The sequence below is a fragment of the Orbicella faveolata genome, unplaced genomic scaffold (assembly GCF_042242905.1).
Source record: "Orbicella faveolata isolate gen_17 unplaced genomic scaffold, um_ofav_v1 contig_35, whole genome shotgun sequence".
NCBI lineage: Eukaryota > Metazoa > Cnidaria > Anthozoa > Scleractinia > Merulinidae > Orbicella > Orbicella faveolata.
This window is the reverse complement of record NW_028301564.1, coordinates 18,339,132-18,362,880: the sequence shown is the minus strand read 5'-3', so window position 1 is coordinate 18,362,880 and position 23,749 is coordinate 18,339,132. Positions and strand designations below refer to the sequence as shown.

At 38.4% G+C, this 23,749-nt stretch overlaps 3 protein-coding genes and 2 long non-coding RNA genes across 6 annotated transcripts; 1 reads left to right on the top strand and 4 right to left on the bottom strand.

Moving 5' to 3' along the window:
* Positions 1-1,550: 1,550 nt before the first annotated feature.
* Positions 1,551-5,909, top strand: LOC110055563 (uncharacterized). Of its 2 annotated transcripts, none has more exons than XR_016201849.1 (6): positions 1,551-1,883; positions 2,273-2,337; positions 2,560-2,633; positions 3,033-3,121; positions 3,801-3,886; positions 5,827-5,909. It is a non-coding gene; the product is annotated as an uncharacterized LOC110055563 (long non-coding RNA). The 2 variants fall into 2 exon arrangements; XR_016201848.1 differs by having other exon boundaries at positions 1,562-1,883; positions 3,036-3,121.
* Positions 5,910-6,411: 502 nt separating this feature from the next.
* LOC110055537 (uncharacterized) lies at positions 6,412-13,024 on the bottom strand. The gene is made up of 5 exons (XR_002297358.2): positions 12,242-13,024; positions 11,200-11,279; positions 10,422-10,491; positions 10,028-10,105; positions 6,412-7,537 (listed from the first exon to the last, which is right to left on the bottom strand). It is a non-coding gene; the product is annotated as an uncharacterized LOC110055537 (long non-coding RNA).
* Positions 13,025-13,547: 523 nt separating this feature from the next.
* On the bottom strand, positions 13,548-16,923 carry LOC110055622 (uncharacterized). Its single transcript, XM_020762006.2, has one exon. It carries the CDS (start codon positions 16,181-16,183, stop codon positions 14,723-14,725), a length of 1,461 nt encoding a protein of 486 aa, XP_020617665.2. The 5' UTR covers positions 16,184-16,923; the 3' UTR covers positions 13,548-14,722.
* A 149-nt stretch (positions 16,924-17,072) lies between these two features.
* LOC149103597 (uncharacterized) lies at positions 17,073-19,215 on the bottom strand. The gene has a single exon (XM_089272934.1). It carries the CDS (start codon positions 19,049-19,051, stop codon positions 17,513-17,515), a length of 1,539 nt encoding a protein of 512 aa, XP_089129060.1. The 5' UTR covers positions 19,052-19,215; the 3' UTR covers positions 17,073-17,512.
* A 2,526-nt stretch (positions 19,216-21,741) lies between these two features.
* LOC110055624 (ubiquitin-like modifier-activating enzyme 5) lies at positions 21,742-23,370 on the bottom strand. The gene has a single exon (XM_020762009.2). The coding sequence runs from the start codon at positions 23,293-23,295 to the stop codon at positions 22,003-22,005; it is 1,293 nt and encodes a 430-aa protein (XP_020617668.2). The 5' UTR covers positions 23,296-23,370; the 3' UTR covers positions 21,742-22,002.
* Positions 23,371-23,749: the final 379 nt, after the last annotated feature.

Here is a 23,749-nt window from a genome sequence, read left to right as displayed (position 1 = left end):
ACAGTAACAACTCACGTAAACAGATAACAGCTGGTTTCTACTGGATATGGGTTCTTGAATAAAAGATGCTTATTGAGAATTTGGCTGAACAGACTCTTACAAAGGTTCTTTATTTCAGAGGTACGGGTTACAGTACTATTTCAGTAGTGCTGTAGATATACTTTTATTGACATTGTCTGAGAACCTATTTCAAACTATCACTGAACGTGATGGTAGTCTAGTTTATGGATCTTCTTGGTATTCTTACACGAAAATTGAACTGATCTAACTTAGCTAATTTTAGATGTGTTTTATCGTGACTGAGCGTAACGCATATTACACTCTTTCTTTTCTAAGAATATTGTTTTCCCTGCCAAGGCTGAATATTCTCATTTTTCTGCTAATTTTAGGCTGAAAATATCCTTATGAATATTGCTTTTGGCTAGTTTTGCCGTTCAGAGAATGGAAGACTGCTATACTGTTTAGTTAAAAGCGTATAATTGTATAGTATTTACAAATTTTCAACACAAAAAGTTATATTCTTTTCAAAATCTCAGTCTCGAGTTTACGAGTTCTTAAAATATTCTTAAAAGTCCACAAATTTCAGCCTCGTTATTCTTATAAAACATATTCTTATAAAAAAAGAAAGAGCACATTATTTAGCTAGCTTCTTTCAACGCAGAGAATAAGTTCCGTCGAGCCCTATAATATCGCAAACCATGGGTCAACAGATTTTCTGAGAAAATCAGCCTACAGTGTGTCATGTGTGACATAAAGAAAGGCTATTTATTAATATTCCAAAACAAAGTAACGCAGTTTCTTAGAAAGAACAGAAGAATAATCCGCTGTCAAATATTGCAAGGGCATGTCTTTATAAAGGTAATCATTCCATATTAAAATGCAAATGTTATATTCATCCAGCAATAATGTTAACAGTGTGTAGTGAAAAATTCGATGCTCGAATAAACGTATTTACCGCTAAGCCGTCTGGGGAGTAAAATCGCGTTCTTCTACTTTATTCTCATAAACAGGACAGGAGGATAATACATTTAGTTTTGCACTTTGACTTTGATAATTATAGAACATGATCGGGTAGATTTCATTTTCACATGGCTTTTCTTGTTGTAAACATACCAACCCAAAGAGAACTAATTACATATGTATAAACAGGTACCAAATGACCATTTTTGCCGGCTGCGGATTCTTCTAATTTGGAGGGAAAAAAGTATTTTTGACGTACTTTTTCTGCCATAACCATCCACGTACCAAACCCAACATTTGTGCCAAGTTTGAGCGAAATCAGTAATTTGAGCTGTATCATCTCCTCCCTGGATTTCTCATGGACACACTTGTAAAACACCAAAAGCTTCTAAAAACACATGTTCTTCAATGCACCTTAATCCCAAAACGAGCATGGTGACCCCCCCCCCCTCCCACCTTTTTTTTACGTCTTTGCCTTACTGCATTTTTTTTAAAAGTCTGTAGGTGAGGACATTTTGAGCTCGAACGTCCTTAAGTTTGAAAATGGCCCATTTCTTATGTGTTTTATGCAGGAGTTATAAATGCAAGTTTAGACGGTTGCGTTATTGTTTGTGTTTTGACCAATCACGAAGATCAAAAGCATTTATGAAAATAATTTATTCAACATTTGCTGCACGTGTGAACTGTTCTTCGTGAAACCACGTTTACAGGAGTTTCTGTTGAACGCTGAATTTGAAAGTTTCGAGCGACTTCCAAGCTTTGGGGAAAGAAGAAATGCGTTTACAGGTTGTTGGAAAAAATAATGAGGTAAACACGACACCGAAAACTTTAGGGAAACGCAGACGTTTGGCCTGTGAAAACCGAGCGGACGGCCATAAGTGTAGAAGCGAATTTGCCACGTTTATGGAACTCGTCTTACCAAGGTAACGGCCTGAAATAGCATATGATATGTCCTTTCGTGGTTATATTTACTTGTCTTAGTTCTTTGTGAATCTGGCAATTTGTTTGCTGTAACTCAGAGGAAATATCGAAGTACAGAAGGCATATAACCGGGAAGAATGTTTAACTTTGAAATTCTATTAGTGTTCCGCAGGCATAATAAATATTGTTATTTATTATTATGTCCGTTCCATTGCGTGACTCGTTGCATTTTACATATTTCGTTGAGTTCGCAGAAATATTTTATAGTTTGTTGGGAAAATGCCGAATGATCTAAGTTTATTCCATTTCATCACTGGATAATCAACCATTTCCTCAAACGTGATAAGACAGAATAAATTTAACAGTGTATTAATCTGTTATTGCATTTAAGAAACAAACCTCATCAGAAGTGATTGTAGAAGGAAACTGTAGAGACTGGTATTTCTTCTCTAGTTGGTGAGACGAAATCTTTTTTTTTATTTTATTTTAATACTTTTTAATATGTTTTATCCATTAAATGTTAAAATTTTAAATTTATTTTTACATGGAGATATCTGAATTTTAGGCAGGTAACTGAATACTTTTTAGATTTTTGCCTTTTGTGATCGATATGCCATCATGAAAGAAATTTCATCTCCGTGAACTAGTGTGAAACATTTGCCCATTATTTCTCTACAGTGTGTGGCTGATTTCATTGCTGATGGAACAGTTCACTGAAGGTTGGGAAACAACCATTCACACTCCTTGGCATGGTAATGTAAAGCTGAGTGTGTTGTCCTTTCTCCAAAGGTGTTGTCCCTCTAGCTCTCAGTTGGGGTTCTAATTACTCCATTATTATCCCCGGGTCACCCTGGACTAGCCAGTCAACAAATTAAACGTACTTGTCTTGAAGGTAAAACTGCTCTTGGTACAGTTTAGGTGTCCCTCTTTACAGTGTTGAGTGTCTGATAAAATTGCTCCATAAGAAATAAAGAATTATTAAACCAAATTTCGTTGGACAGGTAAATTCACAAACACAATTTTTGGTTGAATTCGAACAAAGTCCTATGTAGTTAGTCATGAGGCAGAAATCTCCTTGTCCCCGTTCCCCTATCCCTGACAGTGTTCCTATTTACAAAATGTCCTAAATTATGCTGTAATTTTTTCCCCAGCAGCTTCTGAACTGTTTCATCAGTGGTTAGTGGATAATTCCTCCAAAGGCTGGAAATGAACTTCTCTGTGTCCTAGCAATAGCCTGCTTGTAGGTTGAGTACAGTTTGCATAAATTCTTATTTCATATGTTCACTGGCTTACCTTTATCATCTATCACTTTGTCACCTATCTTTGTCACTTTGTCACCTATAGGAGAATCTTTGTTTAGAATATTTGCCTCATAAGCGATACAGTTTCTGATGGAGCTACATAGAGATTAATACTGAATATGGAAAGGGCACAGCACGATTAACTGTCCCAAGGAATTTGAGCGCGATGTATTGAATACTTTTTGTGCGACGAGGGCTTAAAAGCTCAAATTTTTCAAAGAATGTATGAGCTCATTAGCGCTTTTGCCACACAGAAATTTGGGTGTTTTTGAAAGCCAATTTCTCCTCGAATATTATACCCAAAGCGCCAAAAATTTCACCACTTACTAAGTTTCACGAGCTCTTTAAGTTTTTTTTAGTAAAATTGTGTCTAGCATGATGCGTTCTATGCGCAAAGTCGTATGTTAATGAGGAAAAAGGTAAACAATGACGTCAGCAAAGATTCGCCTATAGACCATGTATTATTTATTGATCTCCAAAATACTCTTAAATTAATTTTACTCTGTAAAAATGTATGGTTTTCTCCCATAGTTAACATTTTCACTTAATTACAGGTTTTTGTTTTCATTAAGGGGCAAGTGATCTTACGTGCATTTAATCTGTTGCTTTTTCTCACAGTTTTTTGAAGGACTGCAATTACAAATACGATGATGGAATGTCTCACAAAGTCTTGAAAAAGAGAAGTGGCCACTTTATAGCAATTGGTGAGTACAAACAATTTTCTAATCTGTCAAGATTTCACCAATATCAGTGACATGCTTAGATGACGGAAGTTAAACATAGTTGTACGAGGCATAACTGTATTGGGAATCCAACTATTTAACTAGTCTTGGTGTGAGTCAGTTGGCTTGATAACAAACGTTAGAGAAACTAATCAATAGAATAATATTCGATAGTGAGTGATTAATTCTTGTGTGAATTGTATTTGTCATAATGCCTGCGAGTAGATTAAAAGAAGGTTAAAAGTACCGTTTGTTGTAATTCTTGTCATGCTAGTAAATATCTTACCTGTTAAAATATAGTATTACCCAGTTTTCATTAGTACCTGGTTTCCAAGCAGCAATGTGCATCCCAGCAGAGCTGTATCACACAAATTTGGCATAAGATCGTTGTTAAAAGTGCCCCATGGCTTTTTTCGTTGGAATACCGGTGGACTTCATGCCACTAGAGTTTAACTAAAAATGAATTTTAAGGAGTTAATTTTTGCAGTTATTTCTGCAAAAGAGACATTTGACAATGACAAAGCCTGATGAATGAGACTGATGGAATTAACAAGGTCCAGTATGAGGGCGGGAACACATGCTACACTCCTGAAGTTTTTCAGAATTCTAAAAAGAGGATTTACTCCTTGATAAGTAAACTTTTAAGTAGCTGTTTATTCATCCCTTGCAGAAATTTTGACCTCTCAACTGTCTTCTCCATGTCGCTTGTACTTAGTAGATCTTATTATTTTGTTTTCTGGTCTGAAAATAAAAATAAAAATGACAAAAATATCCGCTTTTTAACGAGTCGGAAACACATTCATCTGGTGCATAATAAGCTTTAAAACATTTTATTTCCAATACTAAGCATTCAATTGTTGCCCAAATTTACACAGAAGTTAATGCCATTGATTTCTAGAACATGAAAAAATAGCTTTGCACGGTCAAGAGTTTAGAACTTTATATAGCCAGATTGACACCATGTAATATGCATGATTTAGGAAAGCGTGTGTTTTTACTATACCAGCATCTCGGTTACTGTTTTTCAAGTGTCACAGTGTCTCTTTTCAGTAAAGCATGATGTATTTTATGAGCTGCATAAAATAATTTCACTCACGGTTGGCTGACTCAGATGAAGGAGGTGGGGGGAGGGGGGGAGTTGGGGGGGGAAGATGGAGTTCGTTGTAGAAAATTCCAAACCAGTTGCCTAGCAAACAGCTGGGAAGATATTGTCTTGATGTGAAACCAAATTCTCAGAATTGTCCATTGAATGTTGAATGGAAAAAACTGAACTCGGGACTCGAAGCACTAAGTGTAAGGTGTTACTCGTATTATTAACCCGTTGTGTTGTAAATCGGCATTCATGAACAGCCCTCCATCTTCCAGGCTCGGTGGCTTGAGAGATGATTTACCATCGATGTAATATCAGCGAAAAAATACTAAAGTTTAATCATTATAGCACTTGCCTCTGTATGTTAATTTCGTGCCTAGCAGATTTAGCTGATTTTGACTTCGAAGGTCTATTTTACGTTTGGATCGCTAAATAAAGTAGTCGATAAAGAATAGTGGCCGTTTCAGACTGTTACTAAACATCCATTTTTAAAGAGCGCCTCACTCACTCACTCACTCACTCACTCATCCTCATCGGGCCCATGAGGACTCTTGAGGCCGGGCCTCGGGTAACTCTTAAAAAGCCCCGCTGAGTTGCTTTACTAGGATGTTCTAATATTGCATTGTTTTATTCCTCAGAAAAGAGTAGTGTATTACAGTACAATGCAAAAACGAATGGAGAAAATCAAATTAAAATAATCTTGACATGTGCTAAAATTTTTTGTCAATCTTAGCCGTTCATAGTAGTAAGGTTTTAATATAAGAGCGAGAGTTATGTTCCTTATGTTTAGATGTTTTTAATAAGTTTTGTTTTTAATTTACTTTTCTTTCAGGTTCAAAGCCGTTGACACGAACCAGAAGATTACACGTTACGAGCAAAGCAAAGAACTCTTGAAATAAAATGTCTTAAAAATCATAGCTCGTGTTAGCTTGAGAACAATTAACAAGTCAGCTCGTCGCAAAAAAAGCTCGAAGGAAAAACCAAGTCTTTTGGTTGGACAAGTCGGAAGAAACTAAGTCTCTTGCCGGCAAAGTTTTGTGCTTTGGAACGGGACGAAAAAAAGTCGAAAAGGAAACCAAGTCTTTTGGCGGGAAAATTCTCCCTAGGAAAAAAGTCTGAACTTTTGAGTGGTGTCTGGTTTTGAGTCAAAAATATACCAAGTGTTTTGGCGGGAAAAATATTGCACTTTGCAAATGGTTTTTCCCATCAAAAGTCCAACTATATGTTTGATTTCTGACTAGACCCTGTTCAAACGTGCAGAATTTTTTTTCCTCGCGGCAACCCTACATAGTCAAAAAAGAGTAAAAGAGATAGCCTACATTTTCACTAGTTTCCAGGCCCCCTTTAAAAGTGCGATTTTTTTAAAAATTTCTTTCTTCGCTGAACAAGTCAAAAAGACAATAGATGATGGACACAATTAAAGTTGTCAAACATTTTATTGATTGCTTTCATTTTATTGAGAAAGTAAACATTAAACTTGATAAGAAAACTTTAATACAAGTAATGATTATACAATAATTTTAAGTCGTGAAATCTGGATATTTTAACTACCCGTATTCAAGTATCAATAGAAAAATAACTAAGGCGGAAATAGGAAAAAAAAAAAAAACTTAGCGAATATTGCTGCTTCACAAGCTAAATTGTCAAGTCTAAAGACCGCTTGTAAATAGAAACAAATACCACTAAAAATCTAGTCACTAAAGTTTGAAAACGATTTGGGATTGATGAATACTTTCTCTTTGAAACGAATACTTGAAGATCTTGACTTCTTATGAAAGAAATAATTTGATGAAACAAACAGTTCAGTTGCAATCTTTTTAAAGCCTTTTTACGTCAAAGTTCCTCAATGAATGTCATAAAATTTCAACTAACATAACCACAGAGCGAATTGACTTCTAGATTTGTGCAAAACACTCCCAATAAATAGCGTACGCAATATTTTTCGGTGCAATCATAGAGCGAAATATTACCGCCAGAAAGCAACACAGCATAACAGGCAATCATTGTATGTTTTCACATGTTTTGATAACATGCTTCGCTGCATTATTTTGTGGCGGCAATATTTCACTCTTTGATCACACCGAATAAAATTTGTCAGCTATTTAATAGGAGCATTTTGCACGAATTCGACCATTTTTGTCAGGCTCAGACTTCAAAACGATGAACGCGAGGTTGATATCAACAGGGTTTGGAAAAGTGTTTTTCAGTCGGAATTTTTAACAATGGTTGACGTAAACAAAAGTGTCTATCAATTGGATACGAGCCGGAGTATTAGAAAACAATTCCGTCGTCTGACGACAATGCTCTGTTCCTCTCCTTGATGTTTTGTTAGTTTAAGTTTGACGACGTGATTCTCGCAGCTTTGTAAGATCAACTATTCCTTTATGTAAAATTTTGGTACATTCTTTCTGGTGGTCGGAAAAAATATCTTAAGTTATATAAACCTGTAACTATCTTGTCTTATGTTCGTGACTTCTTTAAGAGCGTTTTTCCTCTGAGTTTGTATCCTGGATTGTGATCCACCGCATTCTTTGTTGAAGACACTGAAAGGAAATAAAAATGTAGGGTTAAAATACGCAAACCTACAGAATTTTCTGTGGCTATGTACAACAGTGCATGTGGTTTTAGTTCAGTGCTCGTCCCGTCTCTTTTTCACAATATTTTCATGTAACGCTGTGAATTTAAATCTTCTCCCCACCTTTTTCCCTTGAAAATACGTTCTTATTACAAGGAGAAAACAGATATTGATCAATCCAAACGCTCACCAAATTGAAGCATATAAATTAAGTGGTAAATAAGATTATCAACAGATATGGTAGGTCTAGTCAAATGAAGATCCTTTTCTTTATGATTTTCGTAAAAGCTCAGCGATACGAGAAACAATTTCTTCGCGGTTTCAGCTAGCACTTGACGCGCAACAATATAATGTATTCGTTTGATCTTCAATGTTATCTCGTGAATTTGAATGTATATATTGTTTTTCGAGAGACAAAGGAGCAATTCTCAAGAGGACATTGCGTGATCCATAAATAGGAAATTTACATACGTACGATTTACTGGATCGTTAAAGATGAATAAGCCAAATATAATTCAAAACATCTACAGAACCGAGAGGTCAGCTATAAAACGCATATTTGTGAACGTAAAATCAGCTCGAGGGAAGAACACTTATACCCCTTAGCTTGGCTTTGAAATAGCAGCCTTTTTCGGGAATCACGCAAAGTAAATTTAATTAAAATCATATACCTTATTCTTAGCACCATCTCGAGACCAGCGCTCATTTCTCGCGTTTTTCGCAAGTGCTAAAATAAACACGATCCACATAAATAACTGCAATAATACAGTTTTCAAAGAATGATCACGTCGTTATTGACAAATTGATCAAAGTAAAGATTTCATTTGATAAAGAAAAATTGAAAAACCTAGTCGATTGCCAAATTTTTGCAAAAGCAAGAAAATAACCAATAACTGGAAAAAAAAAAAATCAATTTTCATGGAACGTCGAGCGCCGATAAGATGTGAAATTACAGATACAGATATGTGTAAAGGTACTTCAATTTCAAAACTCTTTAATTTTTCCTGCACTTTCTTATTTTACCAAAAAGTAAACGTTTAATTTCATTAGGAAACTATATACTCTAGAAAGTCACTCGATTTGACGTGTTTACTTTTGTTTACATTCCGATCATACCATTGAAATTGTAAAGACCCAGTCAAGGGGTAAATTTCTTGCACCAGCAGTTGTGAAATTCACACGGATAAAAGAGTCGGTTAAAAACGCTGTTGAAAAGAATTTGAACTTGAACTACTGTTTGACCGTTTCAAAGGGAGGGGCACAAACACAAAAAGATCTACCAGTTATGGTAGTTTAAACGCAATGGAAAGAACTTAGGAGAAAGTTTATATTAACGTTGCTTCGCTAGTAAAATAAAATAAAATAAAATGACATTCTTCGCTGTTCGCAAACTGTATGCGATCACGTTAGAGCTTTGTTGGAGAAAAAGGCGATTCCCCGAAATTTGTTTGTTCAAAAAAATTCTCAGAGAATTCGACACAAATGCACGAAAGAATATCGATCATCTGGGACCTATATTACGTCGCTGTTTTGTCGAATTTTTCATGGCAAATTAATTCCTGCTTTGAGAATGTGGATGCACAGAGCTTAGCTTTGATATTACAATTACAGCGAATCGCAGATAACTATCCTACTTTGTTGCAGATTTAGTGCGATTTTGGACAAGAGCATAGTCAATCATACTCGTAGAAAATAGGCAGTCGTTATTCACTTAAAACAATCGTTTAGCTCCTCATTCCTGATTAGATTTATACATGACTGGAAATCGTTCTGTAAAGAATCCAATTTCATATTTTGGGTAGCCTCAATGTGTCGAATTAATCGTGTCACGCATAGTACATGCGAACATATAAGCAGTTTTATTAGAAATGTCATAGCTCTGGAATGCCCCATTGCCGAGAAAATAATCTTTTTATCGTATCAGCAATTTTCTAAAAATGCATGTAGATCTTGAAAAACCCAAAGTAATAAAAAGATGATGATAAAATTTGTAGAGATACATGTATTGACAAAAACTTAAAAAATGCATTCAAAGGAAACTTGGAAATTTTGTGTGAACACATGTTGTCTTAGAAATGTAAAATCGCGCAACCAAACATTGGCCCAGTTAAATGTTCCTGGATAGATTTTAAATTATTTTGTCAAATTTTGGTCATTAAAATTATCTACCTCTTTCTCGATCAATTTTAGAAACAAATTCCTCAAGGTTTGGTCATTTTTGTTTCAGTAATTTTGAAACATAAGTTTGAAATCAGTGCGGGCATTTTCCGTTCCATGGGAGATCAAGTTAGTATACTCGATACTTTAAACTTATTTATTCCCAAAGGGATAAAAAAAATATCTTGTTTTCTTCTTGCAAAACCTCAAGATGTTGGCCGTGGTTGTTGCTAACACATACATAGACTTATTTTCCTTCACGGAATCATATAAATCAAGCACAAAGTTTGCTCAAGCCCACCTTTACTCATTTCTTTGCTTGTGATTTCCTCTTGCTGCGTTCCATCCGTATCAAAATGTTCCTATGATGGTTCTCCAACTGTGAAAAACACGAAAAAGGTTACAATTAGCAACTGCTTCCTTATGCAACTGTAACACTGCCGGTCTTAGCCTTTGGGTCATATTTGAACAAAGCGTAGCTTTAAAACGTTCACTGGCCACAAAGACACGTGTAAATAGTATCCTGTGAGAATGCCTGCATGCACCTCTCTAGCACTGATATGGGTATAGGTTTTTTCATTGCACTATTTCAGAATTTAATATTACCATTGTAACACTAGCCTTATGTACACATTGCGAACCTATTTTTCTTGATATTTATTGCATGAAGTTTTTACTTGGTTTCCGTTGCTTACCCCTCTGCAATTCTTTAATGTCGTGTTCTTCTTTGCATGTTCTTGTAAAGATTCTTTAATGGGACTACACCTAAATTTGATAAAAATAATTCGGGATAAGCAAGTATTATCCGATACATGATGACAAGCTACTCGTCGCTCCCATGCTAAATAGTTAATATTTGGACTGTTTCATGTTGATGCCTCGCAACTTGTAAACGAGGTATACAGCAAAACTGTAGAGCTGGAAAATGTTGAGCTTATTAATTAATTTTTTGCCAACTTTCTGTGTGTAATATACCTTAAAGAGAATCACGGCTAAAAAACAGTTTTGTTCTAATTTTCTCTCTTGTTTAGAGGTTTAAGTCGATAATTCTCCAGCAACTTTGAATGCTGTATTTTCAAATGACAGCATTTTGTGGATTTCTAGAAATGTAAACATGCTTTTAATCGTTTTCAAAGCATATTCTATCACGAAATCTTCTTCTTTAGAGCTGTTGCTTAGATCCTTGGTCACCCAGTGACGCTGGAGTGACAAGTTGCACTTCTTAGTTTACATTACTTCCCTTACGCACTCTTGTAGACGAAGTAGAAAACACTATACTGCAAGCATGGTGCTGAGTTAAGAAAATTCTTTTGGATTGCTCTCAAAGAGGTGAGCGAATAATTTACATCTTAAGGGTGGTTTGCTTTGCATTTTTAGCTTTAACATCTTGCGTACCGAGTTTTATTTTGTAACAGTTGTCACATGTATATACTGTGGGACTTTTTTCATTTCAAGATTCATCAGAAAACTTACCCTCGCGTACTAAATTTTGACGAGTGCCTTGTTCGATTCCCTTCCCCCATGCGGGATCAAGTGTTGTTATGGTACTTCACCTTAAAAAGAGAAAAGCAATGCTTGGATGAGTAAATGTCATTAAATGTCAAAGTTCTTTTTGGCACTATGTTCTCTGTACAAGATTAACTTTATACAAAATAAACAGAAATGTAGAACATACAACAACAGCAACAAAATTTCAGTCATTGACCTTCGATCCTGTTTTCAAAACCCCCTAAGAATTTGCTAATATCTTGTTGAAAAATGATTGTATTGTGAACTGCGGAAAGTGTGTAACTTAAGTACAGAACAGTGCGTAACGTACGTACAGTTGTCATAGAAATGTAAAATCACGCAATCAAACATTGGCCCAGTTAAATGTTTCTCGATAGATTTTAAATTATTTTGTCAAATTTTGGTCATTAAAATTTTTCACCTCTTTCTCGATCAATTTAAGAAACAAATTCCTCAAGGTCTGGTCATTTTCGTTTCAGTAATTTTGAAATATAAGTTTGAAATCAGTGCGGGCATTTTCCGTTCAGTGCCAAGGGAGATCAACATAGTTTGCCTGATGTTTTAAACTTATTAAACGACTGCGCTTGTCATTCTAGTAGACCACTGATCCTATTTAGCGACGTTTTCAGCGCCAAATGGAGAACCCGGCAACCGAGAAGCAACCCGTTGAGAATCAAATATTTTACAGCTTGAATTCACTATCTTACAAGAAATTTTCAAAATAATACTTAACAAACAATTCTTTCAATTCTAGTTTCTTTACATTCGGTTCTAATTTACTATACTAGAGAGTTTCGGAACTTCGTTACCAGAAACAAATGTAAGAGTAATTTTCCCAAGAAATGCCCCTTCACATTTTCACATCCGTTAAAAAAAAATAATCCTTTCACATTATTTGAGTTGTTAGCCTTCACTCACAACCCGTTTCATTCGTTTCAACAAATACACGGGAACTTTCTTTGAAATCACTCTCGCTATTTGTAACATGCAAATGAACTGCCCTTACCTCCTTCAGCCTCCGAAGCAGGATAAACTGGGTTTTGAGTAGCTTGTTTATATCAGGTCTTCCGATGAAACATTCTCCACGATTCCCTTTATCTGACCGACGGTTTTCACGGCGTCTTCCTTCATTTGTTTAGAAGTTTTCTTCCGTTGAAGAAGTCAAACCTTCTCGACCACGAGGAACGAAAGAATAAAATGCAAATAAGATGCACGACGCAAAAAAAAGTTTGCACGTGGGAGCTTCATCGCGAGGTTCCTGAATATTTTTTCAGTTGAATAGGTTATTTGCAAGTTCATTTTAATACCTTTGTTTCACAACGAGTCCTGTGGCATAACCATATGGAAACGAGTTTTAATAATCTGTGATCAGTTCAATTCCGAATAAACTTAACATTATATTTACTCGGTTAAATTTCTGGGAAAAAATATACATATATTTCAAAGGCTTAATATTTTGGAATGTTTATATTTGATTATTATGACAATAAACCTGATTAGGTTTCTTTATCGTTTTCCATGAACTATGCATTCGTTTAAGTCGCGCAAAGTTATTTTCAGTCATGATTTTAAATTCTAAGAAGTCGCTCGAACGCCAAACTTCTTTGGCTTACTTTTGGTTACATAACGATATTCCTTTATCAGAATATAACTGCAAAAACAACTCAAACTGCGTGCAATTGAAAACATTGGAGCATTCCGTGAGTAACTAGAGAAACTAAAAATAAACCTGGCCCAACATAGATCACGCATAGCGCTTCTTTACAATCACTTTAGGGAGAAGCCCCACTCCCCCCGTTTGGCATCCTTGAGTTCACTATCATCCCCCCCCCCCCCCCCCTCACCTCAAATTTCGCTACCTTTCCTTATAAGGCACAAGTGAACGGAAGCTTGAAATCGAAAGCGCAAGCACCCACTCCTAAGAAGACATAGGAAACAAGCAGATTCCCTCCAGCATTGAATTGGTTGGCTACAGAACGACTATCTACTCAGGCAGACCGGAAAACGTCGTCAGTGCGTGTCGTCAAAAGCAACTCTTCGAGTTAAGATGGCAAATTCTGCGCCTTCCCATGAACAATACATGGAAAATCCTGGCAAATACGAAGACTTTGATCTGACAATGGACGATGCGGGAAAGTATAAAGTGGTGTCAAAGGCAGAGGCCAGACGGAGGCAAGATCTGCAAGTCCTTACGAATATTTACGATAAGAAAGCTGGGGGATTCTTCAACTGGATTACCTATATGTCACGAGCGGAAAACTGTTAAATTCACTACTTCTATTTACATCGAACGTTGCAAGAGCTATGTCGTCTGTGTTTAAGCTTATTGCTTACTGCAATTTTATTAACATTGACTGCACGAGAGTCTATTTCAAACTAGTAGGCCAGTGTTGTTGGTACTCGTGGCAATCAACTAGAAAGAAAATTTATTTTAAAACGAACAGAACTGATTTCTTTTAAGTGTGTCTTGTAGATTGTGACGGTGCCTCAGTACATTGGATGTTTAGTAGAAAACGAAAACAGCTAAAGTAGAAGTTATAAAGTAGAAAACATAATAATAACTTTGATGTGCAGCTGAATAAGCTTTCGTACCGATCACGACCTAATGTAGCTTGTTTTAGTTGTGAATAAATAGGGAATAAATTCGCTTATCATGACTGACAGCAACGCAGAATTTGTATTGGGCTAGCTTCTTTAAACATGGAGATTTCCGTCAAATCTTACCATAACGTTAAGGCCATTAATCAGTTGAAGGATGGGAAAGTTTCAATTTAGATTAGGTTAGATTTTCCGAGAAAATCAGCCTGCAGGTCATGTGACATAAGGAGAGGCACGTCATAAATATTCCAAAACAAAGTAACGCAATTTCTTAGAAAACGCGGAAGAATAATCAGGCCGTCAAACATTAAAATCGCATGTCTATGTTAAGTTAATCGTTTCCGCTTGTTATTCAACCAGCAACTGAGCTGTACAGAGTTATCAGCTAGAACTTTTTTTCAAACGAAAGAAAACTGGAAAACCTGAGCATCAAAGAAACTGGTGATTCAGAGGTCCTTGGTTGTGACTTTGACAAACATATTTTCAAGAAGTGACCATACTGTTTTGTTTAGCGGCTACGTTTAAGTGTTATAGTAAAATGCCATGACACTGGGGTGTAACTGTTATATATAAGTCACTGCTATCCTCCATCTACTGATGGACACTTTCGACTAATCTGTAAAAGTATCAACTAAAACTCATACTAGCTCTATCCATGGAGTCACTTTTGTGAGAAGCTATCGTGCCCCGTAACTGCATAGTGGTGTTCCATGACGTCCTAAATATTGAACTCGAAACCAAGGCGTCTTGACCAAGTTTCATCAGCCTGCCAGTGGTTATGTCAAGATCGTTTGCTTTCCCCGTTACTTCTTATGCAGTGTTATCTATCAGAGTTTAAACAAAATCAATCAAACCAAAACATTTGTTTCATGATCAGTTTCGTGTCGTATTAGTTACGCCACCTCTCATGCAGTTTTTTCTTTTCTCCAGATCTCAAGTTACCCTCTTGTAGTAAGAATTGCCCGCTTGATGAATGTGTTTCAGGAGGGTCTATGTCCATCGGTTCTACTCTAGTGCTGGTTGTTGAATTCTTCGGGAGTTGACTTTGGCGAAGGGAACGCGTCTCCGTTGAAGTCGAGTGCTGGCCCGAAAACTGATAACTACTGGTCATAAAACTCTGGACATCTCGCTCTGTTTCCCTGCCTTCTTTAATGCTTCTCTCTATCACCCCATCTTTCTTAAAAGCATTCCGATAAGGCAGGGGGAAAACTGTCCCCTTTTGATCGAAACGAGAGCTGGAGTTTGCTGTATAAAGGTAAGGTGAAAATGTTACCTTGTTTGGTGGCACGATGTTGGCAATGATCAAAAGAAAACCGCATGTTCCACGGCCCGGGTAATTTCTTATGACGGTCAATGAGTCACCTTGACTTGGCTGGAAGAGGCGCAGTTGATGATGGGAGTGCCACTCTCCAATGTGGCACAACATGTAATCTTGAGTCAGCAGCTCGCCGTTGCGCTGTAGATATGGAATATCTTGGTAGAATGAGACGTTTGTCCGTTTGCATCCTTGGCCAGGACCCAGAACAACGTGTATCACTGCATCACCCTCGTTGGTCCACAAACCAAACAGATCTCCGCCCGTCTCTAGACGCGGGTAACGGAGGACAAGATCTTCCATCATTTCCAAGTCATCTTTACAGATGTAAACTTTAAGATCACGTTGGTTGCATGTGAATTCGGTTTGCATCCACTGCCACCTTGAATTGTACTCACCGAACCCAGTGCCCTCAGGGACTTCAGATTCTATTCTATCAGGATTTCTGTGGGATAAGTCTTTAGAGCGTTCTTTATTGCTTTCCTTTTCCTTTATCAGTGCATCGATGAGCTTTTGAACGTCATCTTCCATTTTGAACAATCTTTCCCCAGGAAGGAGAACAATTTCTCCTTCCTTTGGGCTTGATAAATCCGGGAAAAGGTACGGGGACAGCTTCACTTGCTTTGAATCGGCGTCATAGTCTGCTGTTATTAGCACCAAACGCGTGGCTCTCCGATGAGGTGGACGTTGATCAAAGGCGCCTTTAATTGCCCTTTCGTTTCGTTCTGATCGACGCATATACTGCCATTTTCCGATACAATTTAGGTGGAACTTCTGATGTAAAAGCTTTTCAAGTCTTTGAAATTCTATGGAAAATGTGTCGTAATTCTTCAAAGAGGACTTTGAGGGCGTCTGAAGGATTTCCCTACCTTGCCCTGTTACAATGTGTAGAACAGGTTCGTCGTCGCTTGTCCACAGTCCAAACAGATCTCCGCCGGTCTCTTCAGTTGATCGACAACGAACAAACCCCTCTATCATATCATAATCCTTTTTGAACAGGTAAACCTTTGGCAATTGTTTTTTGCTTGCGTCCATCGTTAAATTGTGGTCGGTCAATGCGGCGAAAATCGCTGTAAATGTTCAAGTAACGCTTTCCAAGATTATAATGCGGACAACAATACTCATGCGAAACACCTCGCGTGATTTCCGAGAAAATGATTTCAAAGTTTCATTTTCAATCGATTTGAAATAATTGAATGAAAATTGCTGTATGCACATGGCGTGATGTCTGAGAAAACGATTTCAACGTTTCAATTTCATTCGATTTGAAATACTTGAATGACAGAAATCGGTTTTAAGGACTTATTCCATCATGCACATTGGTGTTGTAGGTATTTTTGCCAAGTCAAAATAAAATTGAAAACGAAATTTTTGCTTTTTGGATTGTTTTATTCCTCTCAACGTCTCGATCCTCATTTGAATATTTGACAGCTCTATTGTAATTTAACTGTTCCGCATTTTCTAAGAAGTGTTTTTGCCGTCAACAGGACATCTTTCTTCTGTGTCAATGCTACTTGCAAGTTTCTCAGAAATCTATTTAATACTGTATATTTGGGTTATTGGCCAAGCGTGAGGTCATGATGGCTGTATATTGACCAAGTTCTTTTTTTTGCGTGTTTATGGATCGAGACGGAGTCGAGGTCCATAAACTCACGGAAAATGAACGAGGCCAATATCCAGCCATCTTGACCGAACAAGCTTGGACAGTAAAGGATTTATCATATGGCTGTCGGGGATTTGTTTTCTTGCGGGACACATCAGGAAGTCACGAGCGGGCAGGATAACACCATCCTGCCCGCTTGGGTAGCCAATCGCAACGCAAGATTTGGCTCATCTTGCCAGATCACGGAGCTAGCCATTTAATAACTTGAAGATTCTTCTCCGCTCTATAAATCATGCAACATACATTGTGATTGCGTGATAGTTGCATAAAATCAGCATACACATTTATTTAACCTAAATGGATAAGTACATCTCTACCCTTTCTTTTTTAGCGTTCGTTTTTCGTCTTACTGCCTCCAGCTAAAATCGTTGAGGCAAACGACTATTAGTTATTTTATGTGAGCGTTACCAATAAGTAAGAAGTGATGTTCACCACTCATATATCACAGCAATAAACATAAATTAACTTGTACCAACACTGTTTAATTTAGCTGCAGACTATGGGTCAATGCTCAATTTACTTTTCTTTAGTAATAATGTAAATCAATTTGATCCTAATAGCTATCTTGTTACATAGTTTAGTTTTTGCTTTGTTTGCAACAGGGAAACAATAAGCTTAAGATCCTTAAAAATCACTAAATATCAAGCATTTGACTATTAGTGCTGTAGAGGTTTATGGTGCATATACCTATTATAAGAAATCTATCTCTTGGAAGATCTCTTTTTCTGCTGAGCTCCAGCTGCTTGAAAAGAAGGGGTGTAAGAAGAAGTATCTACGTCCAAATTTCCTACTTTGCCGGTTGTTAAGCGACGAGACGTGTAGGAGTGCTGATACGTCGCTCCGGGCCGATAATCTCTCTCTGTTTCCATTCCTTTTTCCATGCTCCTCTGAATTACCAGATCTTTCTTGAAAGCATTCCCATAACGCCGCAGAGGAACAATTGTCCCCTTTAGATCGAATGAATTCCTGGAGTTAGCTGTATAAAGGTAAGGCGAAAGCGTCACCTGTCTACGGGGTAGTGACAGGATGTTGGCAATTATCAGAAGGAAGCCACACGTGTCACGGCCAGGATAGTTCCTTATGACGGTCGAGGAGTCACCATGACTTGGATGGCTGAGGCGCAGTTGATGATGAGAGTGCCATTCTCCAATGTGGCACAGCATGTAATTTTGAGTTAGGAGCTCGCCGTTTCGTTGCAGGTAAGGTATGTCTTGGTAGAATGAGACATCTGTCCTTTTGCAACCTTGGCCGGGGCCCAGTACGATGTGCAACACTACATCACCCTCGCTGGTCCACAAGCCGAACAGGTCCCCACCCGTCTCTGTATCTGGGTAACGGAGAACAAGATCTTCCATCATTTTTTGATCTTCTTCAAACAGGTAAATCTTAAAATCACGTTGGCTACATGCAAAATTGGCTCGCATCCTCGGCAGTGCTATATTCTCCGTTTGCCACCCTGGCACATCTTCACGGTGAAATGACACATCTTCCATCTCCACGTCGGAGGGGCCTTCATTTTTACCATCATCAACATCCTCCTTGGTCGGCGGTTTGAATCCTAAGTTTTCTGGATTTCTTTCGTTTTCAGTTCCAGGATCGTTCTTCTTCAAGAGTGCATCAACGATTTCCTTAATGTCCTCATCCTTTCTGAATACGCTTTCTCCAGGTAGGGTTTCACATTTTCCTTTCGTTTTCACAGAAAATCGCGATAAAAGATACGGCGACAACCGCATTTGCCTTGTGGAATCGTCGTGATCTACCAGTATGACTACGAAATCTTTGCCGATGGTGATCTGGTGGAGATATTCTTGATCGACGGCTTCTATTATTGCCGGTTCCTTTTGTTCTGGGCCACGCTTGAACTGCCACTGTCCAATAAGACTTAAACGGCCCTTTGAACGCAAAACGGGGCCAAGCTCCTTACGTTTTGCAGTAACTGAGTCGTTGCTCTTGGACGAAGAATCTGGCAGCTTCCTTCCTTGTCCTGTTACTACATGCAGAACAGGCTCATCGTCGCTTGTCCACAGTCCATACAGATCTCCGCCTGTCTCTTCAGTTGGGCGACAACGAATAAGTTCCTCCATCATATCATAATCTTTTTTGAACAGGTAAACCTTTGGCAATTGTTCTCTACTTGCGTCCATCGTTATTTTAAATCGTGGACGCTTAATGCGCTGACTATCGCTGTAGATTTTCAAGTAACGCTTTCCAGGATTATAATGGTAAACAACAATACTCATGCGTAGCAACTCGCGTGATTTCCGAGAAAATGATTACAAAGTTTCATTTTCAATCGATCTGGAATCACTGAACTTATGTCAAAATGCGAATTTGTGCTGGAGATACTTTTTTTTGAAGTCAAATGAAATTGAAAACGAAATTTTAGCTTTTTGGATCGTTTTAGCATGTGAAGGTCTCGATCCTCATTTGAATATTTGACAGCTGTATTATAATTTAAGTGTTCCGCATTTTCTAGGAAATGTTTTCGCAGTCAACAGGACATCTTTCTTTTGTGTCAAATATTAAGCCGCTTGAAAGTTTCTCAGAAAATCTATTTAATATGCTGAAATATTCTTCTCACTTCTGTAAATCGTGTGACAGACTTTGTGACCTACAGTGCGCGAATATTGCATAAAGCCAGGACACGATGTTATTTAACCTATAAGTACATCTCTACCTTTCCTTTCTTAGCATTTGTTTTTCGTCTTACTGCCTGTCAGTTAAAATTATTGAGGACAAAGGACTATGCGTTATTTTATTTGAGCGTTTACAAATAAGTAAGAAGTGATGTTCACCACTCAAATACCTCATTCACAAATATAAATTAACTTCTAACCACACTGTATTTAAACCTATGGAGACTGTGGGTCAAAGCTCAATTTATATTTCTTAGAAATCATAGACATCCTGTGTAACAGGATGCTTCCCACTTTCTACATTTGCTTTATTTCGCAGAACCGCCGAAAATCACTAGATGAATTGTTCGAAATATTTCTTGAGTCTTCATTCTAAAAGGTAGCTCGAACAAGTCATGCTGACCAACCGGGAGTATACTCTGCCAACTGTCTCCGTATAAAATAAGGAGAAAAATATTTACATCCATACGAAAGGTTATTTTAAAAATTCAAAATGAAGTAGACTTAGTAATTTAAAATTCCAAACAAACCTCTAGGTTATTAAAATTATTTGTCACTCGCTTGTTATTGGCACTAGCTGTTTTTGAATTTCTCTCGCAAACCATCCACTAGAAGCCATCTCTTCTACGACCTGCCTATCTGCGGGCGCTGCATTAGCTTGAGCGGAATTTGGCTCGCTCTCCACTATCAGTTTTCCACTCTGCAGATCGAAAACTAATCGTTCTTTCCCTGAACTGCTTTCCCCGCTACTAGCAATCACCTTTAGCCGGCTTGCAACCACCTCTGATTTTACTATTTTTGTACTGCCATCTTCCTCTTTCGTTTCTTCGTCCTTCTTAATTACAAAGTGAAAGTCAAATTCTCTTGAACCGCGTTTGTTGCTTTTCTCTGTTGGATCCATTGCTCTGCGTTTCAAGCAGCTGTAACTTCAAATCTTTCTTGATGATTTATTGAAAATGTGAAAAACCAAAGCTTAAATGAGAAATCAATAGCTTTACTGGAGCATCGATGCTGCAATTCGACCTGAATTTTGGGGGAAAACCCATTGCAACTTAAAATTGAAAATATGTAACTTCCGTTCTAAAGTCCATAAATGGTGTTGCTTTGTTATCTGTTCGAGTTTCATTGGCTTTCCAAGAAAAGAATGTGAATGACGTCATTCTCCGTGACACAAGAGCTAGAAACCGAAAGTGCAGGGCGAAGAAGGGAGAAAGCTCTGAGTCTTCGTGAATATCTGGAGATAATCTTAAATCTTGCTTCACAGGCATTGCGATACAAGGCGAGAAACTGTGAGGCGGACTTCTTCTAAACGTTCATCGACAAAGCTGATTACAACGATGTCGTCTAACCCTCAGCGCATTCAACAGCACCTTGAAAACAGGGGAGGTAGCTCTGAATCACTGGTGTTTGACCCTGCCACAGGCAAGTTGATGGTGAAACCAAAACAAGAGGCGCAGAATTCTGACCGGACGGTCATGCTGGACATGAACAAGAGTGGATCCGGAGGTTTCTTTAACGTCGTCGCTTGCGACTTCCAACAGAAACCGGTTATGGAGACTGTTGTGTACTCGATGAACACCACAACGAATTAATATCAATGGGCAGCATTGGAGAACTTTGCCAAGTAGAAATCCCTAGCGGATATGGCAACTGTCAGACAATTATCGTATCGAAAATTGTTTAAGTTATTACGGTATCTGGACGTATGAAGTCAGTGACGATTTTCGAGTTAATTGTTTTATTGTAGAATAGCTTAACTTGTCAGATGGGACACGTTTTCACAGTACCCCTGTGTACGTATTGCAGCATATATATGGCCTTGGCTTATGTTAGTTTCCTTTTAGTAACGAACGTAAACGTAAATGAATGTTTAAATTGAGCTTAGTTTTCAAATATACGTGATTTTTGTGGCTTGTATTCAGTTTCTACGTAGTGATAAACTAGATGTCTTACGAATCATAACCAGATATGCGAGGTTTGCGAATGGATTTGACGAAAAATTATCCCTAAATAAAGTAGCAATAAACCTTAATATCAGTGTTTTATTTGCAGAGTTTGTCATAAAATCGCGGGGCGAAGCATATATATGCAAATTTCCACTTTTCACCTGAATAATTAAGTCAGTTGCCATCCCATGGCGTGATTTGTTTCCGAGAAATAACCGACTAAGCCACTTCCGGTTCGGTTTACAGCTTTAAATGGTCACGAAACCACCAATTACATTTAGAACATTAATAACGGCCATCACGCTAGTAATGCAGATGATAAAAATACAAGGGGCAACAATCTGAGCCTTTTGGGAAAGGATAAATTTATTTTATTGCTAGGTCAATTACAATCACTGATCAACATTGTCAACGTCTCTGCCTCGGTTTAAATATTCATTAAAACTTATTAGACTATTTGGTTTTACAGAGTAACGATCAACCTATAGAATGGAGCGTTGTGCCCAGAGAGATAATTCTGATAAACTAGATTGAATTATCGCTAATTCTACCGTCCTGCACTGAGATTTATGCTTCCTATATTCGGAATACTTTTCCTGACGCGCCTGTTTACTTTTCTGGGGAAGAGAAAAAGTCAACATTTGCGGCACTGGCTTCCATATCTTGGCACGTCTTGCAGTCAGATTTTCTTTCGCTCATCATTGGATACCACCTCAGAATTCCTGGCCGGTCGAACCTATGAAAGCCATCTTCTGGGTAACCTGCAAACTGCTGTTCTCTACGATTGGCCCACATGTAATAGGGAGCCGCCAGATCCTTCTCCAGCGGCGCTAAGGCGCTATCCTTACCACGGCAGAGCTCCACCAGGGCCAGCTTCACCAGCATGTTGGCGATCGGTATGATGTCCGAGGACAGCCCGACCTGAATTGTAGCCTTAACTTCATCGTCTCCAACGTAAGGAGGATTAGCCTCACGAGCTTGACGGAAGGAGGACATCTCTTCTGCACTGGCTTCCATCGATGCATCAGCGTAGATGCAAGAGAAGCAAGGGCCCACCTTTGGTCTCACCCGCAGCACTTCTCCCCCTGCAGCTCTCACGGCACATTTGCCGTAGAGGGTGGGTATTCCAAGCTCTATGGAAAGTGTGTTGATATTGAGCCTACTTCTGATGTTGTCGGTCGCAGCAATGACAACGTCAGATCCTTTGAGAATTCTTCTGGCGTCGTCTAAGTTATTAATGTTAGTGTTGAAAGTCTCCACCTCGGCAAATGGGTTCTTGTCCAGAATACGATCTCGCATGACATTGGTCTTCAGACGCCCCAGGTCGCTTAAACCACAAATATGGCGGATGATGTTGTGCAGCTCAATTCGATCGAAGTCGACCAATACAAACTTGCCAACTCCAGCCTTGGCTAGCTCTATTGCCACATGGGAGCCGCCACTTCCGAGACCAACCACAGCAACCTTTCGTTCCTCCAAAAGACTCGACTCCAGTATGCCACGACTGCGCGAGTACAGCTGGGATCTTCGGGGTTGGCGCAGAACAGCTGCTTGCTCTAGGGGTTCAGTCGACTTCGGTCGCACACAGGCTCTGACATGGTCGTCTTCAGAAACCAAGACTGCAAGCTGCGGCTCATCGAGAGCGGGAAGACTGGAAATCAGACTAGAAGCAATTTCTTGAATCTCTGAGCAAGGCGGCAGCTGTTGAAAGACCTTGAAAGTGACTCGCTCTTCTGGCTTACTTGGAGTATCACGGCATTGAACTCGAATGTGGATTGTGTCACAGTCGTCAAACTCTGTCACGATAAACCGTTTTTCGCCAGCTTCTTTGCTTTTGAGAACGTCAGTAAAATTAGGCTGTAGAAAACAGACAACTTTGCGATGATCTTCTTCCTCGCTCATTGTATTTGGTTCTCGGTACCTCTGTTGTAAAAACTCAAAATACGCAGATGTTGAAATTGAAATAAACCGATGCCGTTTTTCTAAGAATTTTCTTTTGCCCTTTGATTGGATGATTCACCCGATGACGAAACTGCTAAAATAAAAACCTCATTTTGTCTTGGAATTTTATGACACACAGAGATAAACAGGTCAAATTTTGTATACAGATGATGTGAATCTGCCCTCGAGTGTCAGTTTTCAAAGAAACAAAAAGTGAGGAAACGTTCCCCAAGGGCTGTTACCTTCTCATAACATACTTTAAAGGACGTCATTATAGAAGCATCTCACCTTGAAAGGCTATCTGATGTCACATATTGGAAACTGAAATAGAAACTTAAAGAGGGGAAAGTACCGTGCCGTCACGCTTCAACAGCTGCAAGTGAACTGATGTCTTCCGCTAATTCCAAGAATTGTT